The sequence below is a fragment of the Nymphaea colorata genome, chromosome 6 (genome assembly GCF_008831285.2).
Source record: "Nymphaea colorata isolate Beijing-Zhang1983 chromosome 6, ASM883128v2, whole genome shotgun sequence".
Classification (NCBI taxonomy): Eukaryota; Viridiplantae; Streptophyta; class Magnoliopsida; order Nymphaeales; family Nymphaeaceae; genus Nymphaea; species Nymphaea colorata.
In genome coordinates this window covers 1,398,264-1,409,406 of record NC_045143.1, presented here as the reverse complement: position 1 = coordinate 1,409,406, position 11,143 = coordinate 1,398,264, and the positions used below count along the sequence as shown (strand labels likewise).

General features: G+C 39.6%; 1 protein-coding gene across 1 annotated transcript; it reads right to left on the bottom strand.

The window, feature by feature from the left end:
* Positions 1-3,666: 3,666 nt before the first annotated feature.
* Positions 3,667-11,018, bottom strand: LOC116255874 (probable LRR receptor-like serine/threonine-protein kinase At1g51810). Its single transcript, XM_031631953.1, has 8 exons — positions 10,907-11,018; positions 9,079-9,679; positions 8,152-8,630; positions 7,938-8,070; positions 5,097-5,331; positions 4,956-5,013; positions 4,303-4,579; positions 3,667-4,099 (listed from the first exon to the last, which is right to left on the bottom strand). Exons 1-8 carry the CDS (start codon positions 11,016-11,018, stop codon positions 3,667-3,669), a joined length of 2,328 nt encoding a protein of 775 aa, XP_031487813.1.
* Positions 11,019-11,143: the final 125 nt, after the last annotated feature.

The following is an 11,143-nucleotide window of genomic DNA, read 5'->3' as shown; positions in this document are numbered from 1 at the left end:
TAAGTGGAGCTTTCAGATTCCCAAGAATTCTGGAGGAAGAAAGAGTGGTCGATGGAAATGGCCGTTCTCCGGAACAGTTCATTGAAGCAGCAGCCTCCTCCGGTCCTTTGCTTGCAAATCTTGAAAGCGCCTCTTGGATTAGTCATTTTCATATTTGTCAGTCCTTGTTAACTTTTTTTTCAAATAACTACCATCTTCTTTCCATTTTTCATACATGTTCATCGATTTTTCTTCTTCTACATTAGGTTACATTCATCCCTCTACCCTCCCATCTTGCATCGATCGTTTCAGACAATCTAAGCTGAAAACTAATTGCTTTTTAGCAGAACTCTCCACGTAACGTGGGGTCAAGATTCAGTCACAAAGCCTATCACTTAGTGCTCATTTGCATTTCCTTTTCTACCTTCGCCGTGGGTCTTACTGCATCACTTAGTTTTGCAAAAGGACGCACGCTCAAAATGAAAAGGATAGTGGCTGATTCTGATAAACCCTTGTCCTATGCAATGACTTTCTTCTTTAAGAGCATCAAAGATTGATCATTGATAAAGGCCTTTCTCAACTTTTTCTTTTCTTTTTAACTTTAGAATTGAATGAAACATCTGTTCATGTATTTCTAATATAATTGGCGAGTAATTTCTTCTGGCCTCTGAACTCTTGACATTGTGCCACCCAAGGTTATCCAATTTCAGGCTATATATGTAAGTTGACATGGAGACATTTTTTTGGCAAACTTTTGTTTAAAAGTAAGACAACATTTGCATAACCATTTGACTTTGTTTTAACTCATAAAGGATTATTACAAATTTTACATGTTACAAAGGCATACATTCGTTTTACAACTTTTTTATGAATAAGCGTCACTTTTATGAAAATTTGGAAGAACGAGCTCATGTTTTTAAAGTTTTCCAAATACACATCCGAGTTCTTGAAAACTTCTACACTTAATGCTAAACTTTGAAAAGTTTTGGGCAATCAAGTAGCTCGCGTGTAGATTTATTACCATTTTCTTGCTTACACTTAGAAGCTTACAATTTGAGATTCTTCAGCAAAATCTTGAGGATATATACCCGAAAAGAAAAAGAATAAATAATCCTTTTGTCCAATTAGTATGATCCGAGCTGCAGATGTGATCCATAATTGGTAGCCCTTGGAAAGTTTTTTTCTTTTTCCAAAGGGAGCTCATGACCAACATTTTCTTCCCAAAAGACCCAGATATATTTTTCTCAGGTTACGAGATTTCTCATCTCGTGAAATCCATCATGGGCAGAAAAAAAAAGAAGAAAAGAAATAGACGGAGTTCTCTAACTCCAGTGACCAGTCCCACTATATATGATAGATAGAACACCATTCATGGATGCAAACAATAAAAATTTCTCAGCTACAACTAAGCACCATAAAACCGTAACAGTTTAGTTGCATCTTACAGCCATCTCCTACTAGCGATTTATAAGTAGAAAAGGGCTCGGGTCATCCATGGAGAAATGTCAATTATTGGATTCGAATAGAATGGACCCCTTTAACATACCATACTTATTGGATGTTCATAATTCGGATTCAAGTATGAGCAAAGCAAAGAAATGGCGACTTCGAATGAAGAAGAAACTCTACACAAAAGATCCGTTTGTTTTACTACACTTAAATCCAAGTGGCAATTTAAGGCGCTGGGGAAAGTCCCCACTTTTATTCACAAAAAGTTATATATACAGCAAAAAAAGAGAGGTCAGAGGAAGGGGAGGGCCGGAGGGGATATACAAAATAAGAGGTGCAGAACGTCAAAAAACCATCCTTCAACCAATGCACCACCAACCAGTAAAATAAAATTCAAAAAAAAAAAAAACATGTTACCGACCCCTTTAAGCATACAATAAACCTCCTGCCCGTTCATCTAACCATATTCATATCTGTTATCTGCATATCTGTAGCTCTGTAGCATTGTTCCAATCTCTAGGGGAAAAACGTCATACTGAATAGTGATAAAAAGATCTCCATCATTCCAGCTCAATTCATATAACAGGCCACTTCCGTCGTTCTTCAGTTATCCCCTTCAACCGTCTCTGCCATCTGTTGTTAAAGAAAACATTCAACTCTTCTCCTTCCTGCAAAAAACTAGTGCCCCCAAAAAAGTGACCCTATTGTGGTCCAAATTTGCTTCACATCTTTAGGTCATACTTATCTACCACTGTCTTGTACCATGACTGCTTCCACTATTTGGTTACCCCTTCAATTCACTGTGACAATGAAGGCATGAGGGTCCGTCCATGCGGCAGCCAACGAGAGGTTGCCTACCTTGGTCAGTAAAAAAAACAGGTGTGTAGATGCGTTAGAATCGAATCTGCACATCTTGTTTCATTGCAGTCAGGTGAAAAAGTAGATCAGGTGTTTTGTGAATCGCTTCTGGCGGAAAAGATATCCTCATCTTAATATAGACCAAGAGATTGATGCTCGGTCCGATTGCAGGGAGGAGGTCGGGGCAATTTGGCTGAAGGGAGTTTGAGTTGTTTCTGGTTTTGACTAAGGATGTGCCCAGGGACTTAATGGAGTGCAAAGTCATGAATAAGGAGGGGGACTTCTCACAAGATTGGCCCATGGTCTAAGCCAACGTAATGGCATCCACTCATATTGCCTCTGTGAAGGTGAATGAACAATGAAGTTAGGGTGAGATTGTAAGATCATTCGGTGGGTCGGCATATGTCTATGAAGAATTTCAGACATTATGACTGTCTTAATGTAAATATCCGCTTAAGTGTTTGTATTTTAGAATATTACGTCATTTTATATGGTATGGGGTAATTTTGTAATGTATAGATACTTGTACATAATTACGGACTCTTTGATGGGTTGAATCCGTAATTGCCCTTAATATAAAATGGTGGTGATCCTTGGGGTCGTGCGCATGGTTGCTTGAAACGTTGGTTTCTAGGGTTTCCTCTTTCCTATCTGAGAGAGACCTCACGCGCGCTGCACGTACCCTAAAAGACCCTACTGTGATCTTCTCGTGCACCAGTTCAGATGAATTCAAGTACGCTTCCGTTACAGTTAAGTTCTTGGTTTCAATGATTTAATATGAACATGATCCTAAAAATAGATATTATATATGCATGAAGGAGAAATCCTAACATATTGCTATGAATTGCAATATGAATTGCTTTTCACTTGGCCCTAAGTTACAGAAATTACCTCTTGACATCTTGTTCTGAGCTACCGCTCGAATTGCTCCATTCATCGACTCAGGCACCAATCTATAGACCTCTTAATATATAGATGATCAAGTTGAAAAGGGAGGAAACTCCCTGTTTATCATACGTCTAGATTACGTTGCTATTCTCTGCTTTGATGACTCGAGAAAACACCGAGCCTTTAGTTCTTCCCTTTCACAAGCCTATCTAAAACAAAAGCACCCTGTTCTTTCCTGTTGAAAAAAACGATTACAGGACAGACGACAATAATATAAAACACCAAGAAGAACGACTATTATTTGCTATTCCATGCCGTGATATAACCAAAACGTTCAGTTCTCGGCCACTTTAATTTTGAGCATGTCCATGGTAAAAGAAGCAAGAAATAACAGGTTATTCCACAAATTAAACAAGTGTCCATCACATAAACACCAAGGAGATACGTCTGTCTGCTGAATCGCCTCATAAGTTCAGGACATTTGGTGGAAGACTATCTGGCTGGTGGTAGACTCGAACTAGATAGAGATGAGCTGGAAAATTCATAAGGAGATGATGATGAAAGTTGAAACTCTGTAAATGAGGTATCAGTCCTGTGCTGATAATTATTCTCTAACTCGATGGCCTGCTTCAGTTGGTGGACTACGTTACTCATGTGTGGCCTTGAATGATGCCGTTGAGAGGTGCATGACATTGCTATGTCTACAACCTTCCACATCGAGTTCACATTGTATTGCCCACTCAGTTTAGGGTCCGCAACACCATGGATGTCCCCTTTAGCTAGTCTTGGTGATACCCATTCAACTATATGAAGACGCTCTCCTGATTCAGTAAACATTGGAGAATGTCCAGTTATGAGCTCGAAGAGAACAACACCAAAGCTATAGACGTCGCTTTTCTTGGTGACCAGGCTGGTACTGTAGTACCTGCAATCACCAAAAAAAAAAAATCATTAATGAACAGAAAATTTTTCACTTTCGTAGTGAACGGAATTCCATCTTCCATTCCTACGTCATTTCCCACATTCATATCTCCTTCGACAATAATCTTTCATTCTAACTCTCATTAGAGGACCATCAATGTCTGGGGATGAACTAGTTCATGTTCAAAATAACAGAAAAAAACATACCCGGGATCGATATATCCAGGTGTGCCGGCGACTGCAGTTGACATCTGAGTCACATCGCCCTTTTGGCCATAACTGGAGTAAAGATACTCTGTATCAATACATCCAGGAGTGCTGGCGACTGCAGTTGATGGAGGAGTCACGTCATCCTTTTGGCCAGCTTTGGACAATCCAAAGTCTGCTACTTTTGCTTCCATCCTTGCATTCAAAAGTATATTTGTTGTTTTCACATCCCTGTCAATGATTGGCGGATAGCATCCTGAGTGCGAATAGTTCAATCCTGCACACGAGAAACATAATATTTGATTAACCTGAAAGCATTGCATTGATGAGACAAGAGAGCTGTGCAATTGAAATAATGGGGAAATATGACCTGTCGCAACCCTCAGCGCGATCTGAAGTCTAATTTCCCAAGTTAGAAATGCAAGTTAGAAATGCAGGCGTGATACTCCTTCCAGCCGGGAGGGGAAACTCATATTGAAATTAACTTGATTCACTTTTTAAATTTGTTTTAGCTTGAAGTTATCCCTTTTCCGATCACCTTATAGACTTCTCTAATGTGCGCTACCTGACAGTAGCTGCCTTAGATTCCCACCACTCATGTACTCATAGATAATCAGATTTCCACCTTCCTCGCAGTACCCAACAAAGGAGACCAAGCATCTGTGGTGAATTGTCATCAATAGCTTCGCCCGAAATGGTCTCAAATGATTCCTAGTCGTTTAACATCTATATTATGAACTGAAAACGTAATGAATAGTTTTTTTTTTTAAAGAAAAAAGAAAAAAAAAGCAAACCTCTGCTACAAACTCCTTGGTTCCTTGTGAGAGTGAATTGTTTAGCACCTTGACAGCAACTTCGGTGCCATTTCTAAGTCGACCGTAGTAGACGTTTCCAGATCCTCCTTGACTGAGGACTTTCTCAAAATTGTTGGTGATTTGCACTATCTCAGCATGAGAGAAGCCATGCTGCACGATCTCTTGTTCTAGAAGAGCCGACGTTGGCTTCCCTAGCACGTTAATTTTGATAGAACTAGTTTAGCATATGGAAGTCCCAACTGTTAATACAAGACCATGAAATTTTATTGCTCCAACAGAACAGGGTAATTCATAGATTTTTCATATTCCAAAGCTTAATCAGTATGGACATTCTTTCAGGAGGGAGGTCCAATCTGCTCTTGAGTTAAACTTAGTACAGGAGCATCAAATCTTATATTTCATTTAAGCCACCTGATCGTCTTGTGGAGGTCATTCCTGAACCTTGTTATGCTCCAAGGCCAACTCAAAAATTTGTCCAGATCCAATTGATGTTTTCATAAAAATAATCTTTCTAAAATTTAATGCGATTATTTTTTGCTGGCACATAATATACAATCTTCTAACCTTATTATCGAAGGCACGTATGATCCAGCCTTTTCTGCAATTTAAGAAAAGTGAGGAGGAAGAGAATGAAGCACCTTGGCGTTTCTTGGAAATGAAGATAGCGAGCACAACCTAGAGCAGCAAGGACGAGAGCGAAGAAATGAGGATAATTGGAATATTGTTGCTCAAAATACTACACGAGGATAAATTGAAAGGTGGTCACAATGTAATGGGCGATTATCACAAAGGATTGAAAAGAAACGTACCAGATGTGTGGTGTTAGCATTGATCACTCACTTTAGGTTTGTTTTTGAATTGCTAGTTAATGATGCCGGCACTGATCCACTAAATTGATTATCGGCCAAGTTTCTGCGGTATATTATAAACTTGTGAGCAGCAGAAATAAACACAAAAGTGACTCAGGTTCAAATTAAATCCTGAGTTTTTCAGTCATAGCTGCAACGAATGCATAAACGAGCTCTTTGTAACTTGGTGACATCTTTGGCTGCTCTGTACTTACAACTGGTTCAGCTTGGGAAGTTTTGCAAGGAATTCTGGAATGCTTCCCCTCAAACTGTTGTTATGCAAGTCACTGTCCAGCAAGAGAAAGATTAATTGCCTACTCTCTCTCTCTCTCTCTCTCTCTCGTTATATATATATATATATATATATATATATATATATATATATATATATATGCGTGAAATCGTAAAAAATGAAAGTACTAAAAGTCATCATTTACGTTGTCTGAAGAGCAGTCAAGTTACTGAAGTCCACAAGGAGGCCAGTGAGTCCATAGCCCAAATACCTGTGGGCAAAAGAGGGCATGAGAACCTATGTCACCGCGGCATAGTACCGATACGCAGTGGTACGTTTGGATCTGGTTTTGGATCAAAACTAGATCCAAACCAAGTTTATCCGAAAAATATGTTTTAAAACGTAGATCATCCTATCCATTGAGGTCTCCCACCACCAAGTTGCAAATATGGGAAGCAAAAACATTATTATATATTTTTGATATTTTTGATACACGACAAAGGACAAAAGAAGCTTCTTTAGTCCTGTATCAAAAATATTTGAAACAGAAAACTAATATATAATAATGCTTTTACATAAGTCACTGTGAAGGTTCATCTTTATGAGGTGGTGTTTTTTTTCCTTAAAATTTATAATTTTTTAAATTAAAAAATTAACTTTATTGCATAAATTTATACCGTATCCCTACCATAAATTTCAAAAACACCGTACCAGTACCCATTTTCTCGTACCCAGATGACATAGATGAGAACAGAAGGCAGAACCAGTCCGATTGGTTTGAGCTTCCAATGAGGGATGTTTGTCGATTGGTATTGTTCGAAACTGACCCAAATCTGGATCCAGATTTAATATATACTTTTGCAACTCCATTGGATCCAAGTCCGAGATCCAACACGATGTTACAGTTGAGACAACAATGAACTTTAAGGTAAAGTTGGGTAACCCAAGGGTATAAGGTCCGACCACCTCCCCCTTCGGTTGGACCTGAGAAAAGGAGCTTTGCCATAAGTCCTCCTTTTCACGTAATAAATGTAGAGATGCATTGTTTGTGTATACAGTAAGTCTCACGAAACAAGGATTTGCTATCCCATCGTATCAGATTGGAGGGGAACAAGCATAAGCATGTGTCCTTAAAATCATGATTTCGTAATTTATTTTGCAGATTAATTTGAAATAAATTTGGTAAATAATAGAATCTAATAATTTGAATTTGAATGCCTACTTGTCTGAGTTGCCAATTTCTTATCAAATTTTTGGTATATGCATTGACTTGGGATGCGAGCAGATGAAGCTTTGATACGCATTTTCAACGTTGGATCCAATAATGGATTGCAAAGCTCGAGTTTGTGCCTAAGATAGGCCAACGAAATGTTTTTTTACCCACCAGCCCTTTATTTAGTAACTGAATCAAAGAAAATAAGTTCTCAACTTCTTACAAAGGCAACTCAAATGTTAATGATATAAGAAGAATCAGAAGCAGATGATGTATATGACTCAAAAGACAAAAGAGGGAATAAAGCTGAGGAATTTTTTAGAACTCGTTTGGTAAAAATTATCTATCGTGCTTTAATTGGGACGCCTGTTCTCAAAGCATATGTTCTAACAACACTATACACGTTACCCGGGTGGTATAATCATGTCGAATGTCCGATTGTTGAATCTAAAAAATATCATTAGGAAACGTAATTTCTTAACAGATGCCTTCTTAAAATAACTATGAGAAGAAATCTATAAACTTACATTGCAGTAACTCGAGGAGTGGAATCAGAGCTGCAGTTGACCCATTCCCAGGCATAGCCGATGGGAAGGCAAGGATCTCCGCTCCAGGGCTGGAGCTGTACATAACTCTTCTGAAACTTACTCAACGCCTTCACTGTGAACCAACACCAACATCCAAAGAATAAGAAGACATAACAGAGAGGAAGAGGGAGATAGCGAGAGACAGAGGACATACCGTCCGAACTGTCGGTTGCATCGACGACCCATGCATCACCGACCATATAGAACTCTGCCGCGCTTACTAAAGGAGGCAGAGTGGAGCCTTTGGCTCTCACCAGCGAGAACACCGAGCTAGTCGAGAGTGAGATGTTGGGGTTTGGAATCTCCAACACTGTCTCTCCTGGAACGATTGTCTTGGAATAAAATTGCTGAGCGTCCAAGTAGATGTCGAACGACCTGCTGGCGTTGGCCAACATCTCCACGAAATAAAAAGTAACGTAATGAGGCACCAGCGACGTCGAGGTTATGAGGTTGGGGACGGTCATGTTAGATGCTAGACTGGATGATGGCGTAATAGCCTGGCGCAGAACAGCAGCCGGTGGTCTGTCTGGTAGGTTGGAGCTCGGGTCAGAACTCCTCCTCACCGGACTTAACCCGGTTGTTGAATAGTTGGTAAAAGGAAACCAGAGTCGATCATAGGGATCATCGGGGTACCTGCAAAAAAATATTGGCCTGAGACCAGAAAAGAGAAACCATGCAAAAATATATAGACTCACAAGGTTACGAATAATTGGGTGGAACCATTTTGAAGCAAAGAGGGGAGATAAAGTTATCTTGTGAAAGTTTAGATTAATTCACATGCAACCAAATCCCCCTTCCATACTGAATGGGGTTGGCGTAGTAAGGCGGGCCTTGATTTTTTGTACTAAAAGCAATAACCGTTCAAATCCCATCATTCCTCCTGCAAGCTCAAGTCCAAAAGAGAATTGAAGTCCACGTTTCTTGCTCGATTGGAAAACGAAGGCCAATCTCACACTTATAGACAATGTCCCAAAAGTAAATATCTCTAGAAAAATATGCACATCAACGGTGAAATATATCCCGATAAAGGAAGAAAAGCACAGTAATAAAAACGGCAACACATACCTCACATAACACATACCTCACATATGAATATGATGGCGATGCATATCTGCCACTGAGGTGCAGCGGCCGATCGGTGTCCATGTGATCATACATGTCTTTTTCCAGCTTCTTTATTTCAAGAGAGTTGATGAAGGGAACGTCGTTGGGCTTGGTTCGAGCCAAACAGACACTAACTTCATCAACTTTGGTGACGTAGACCATCTCATAGAGTGCAGAACCACTGTCTCCCGAAAGAAACACCGTCCCCCAATTGTTCCCGTTGAAAAGAAGATCAAATGTTGGTGGAGAGGACAAGCCGTCGTAGTTGCCATAATAAAACCAAGCGCGAACAAGGATCTTCAAGCCTTGGCCCACCCCAGGGAAGGAGTAGCAGTTCTTTCTCTGATCAGGGAAGTACCGGAGAGTGGTGAGTGGCCCTATGACTCCGTTCTCGATCTGCCCCGTTACAGATTGGCCCGGCTTTACATACTGTCCATCACCGACCCATATCATGCTCAAGACCTCGATCCGCGCCGTCGCAGATTGGCTCGACTTTACATACTGTTCATCACCGACCCATGTCATGCTCAAGTATCCCGCAGTTTTGCCGGTGGTTCCGCAGTCAACATTCAAAGGCACTGCAAATTTAGGCAAATCGAGGAAGGAATAGTACTGTAACTAAACTTCTAGTTTATGGCTTCGCCAGACAACTTCTTCGTTCTGTCGAGGCTGTTTGTGGGGTGAGAAAGGGAGATAGGCCATCTTGCTGTTGTTCGATTCAAATTAATACCAAAAGTTCGTTTGGACACCCAAACGGCGCGGGGGGTGGTTTGATTGGGGGAAGGAATAATATTTTCAAAATTTATACAGGAGCTGAATAATATTTAGAAATATAAGCCTTTTCCTTTTTTCACACACAGAGGCTGAATTCTTTATATGCTTGTGTAGGATGAAAAAAAATAAAAAGAAAATATCCTTTAAAAATATTCATCACACGAGTGTTAAAGATAGTTTCACGGAGCAGTAACAATTTATATTCTTTTTAGCAACGACGGGTGAGGTTTTTAATTTCAAATTAATTTCTAAATTTTAGCAGTCCAAAAACATGATATGGCAGAATTCTTTTATATATATATATATATATATATGTGTGTATATATAATAGAGTATATTTTGAAAATATTATTTATACAATAAAAATATTACTTCTAAACACATCCGTACTTTTGAATTAATATAATGGTCATATAATCAACGTATATCATAGAAGGATAAGTGAACCTCGTTAATCCCCTTCCCAATTGCATGGATGGTTACCCAGCTCAAGAAATATTTAACAGGGATCAAAGAAGCGGCCGATCACTCCAGGGGCGGAGGCAGAGCCGCCAGGTGTCGATTGGGGGCACTGGCCCTCCTTGAAAATTTAAAAAATTTCAATTTATACTGAATTGAAAAGTATTAAAATATATAAGCGGTACGATGAAACCATCCAAAATTTATAAAAAAAAAATATTGACAAGCCGTCCTGAACCATTTTCCTGCTTCCGACACTGCTCAGCTCAACTTTGATTTGGGCCTTCTAATCCATCCTAAAAGCCCACCCAGAGTCGCACGAAGAAGAAGCATGAAGGGAAACAGAACGATGAGAGATAAGACGAGCTACGTGTCGTCTAGATCTCCTTAAACCATTATCCTTTTATTTATGTGATTTTTTTTCTCATTTTAAACACGCAAACACTTCATTTCAATCAATCCTGCGTATAGAAATGAACTAGAAGTAATTTTTTTCTTTAGAAAAGAGGAAGGAGAAGATGCTTACGCTGGACAGATGCAGAGACAGCACAAAAGGCCAATAACAGAGGTACCAGGACTCCCAGGCAGTTCGCCATAATCGGTTGAAGAAAAGCCGTAGCGAGTCTCAGTTTCCCCCTTTGCTGCCAACTGCAGCCTGAGTCTATGAAAGACAACTTTATACATCGTTTCAGACAATCTAAGTTGAAAATTAATTGCCTTTTGTTCAATCAGCACAGCAGTACTCCCCACGTATTAGTACAGACCGAGCGTCAAACACGGAGAAACTAACACTTACATTCTATCCTTTT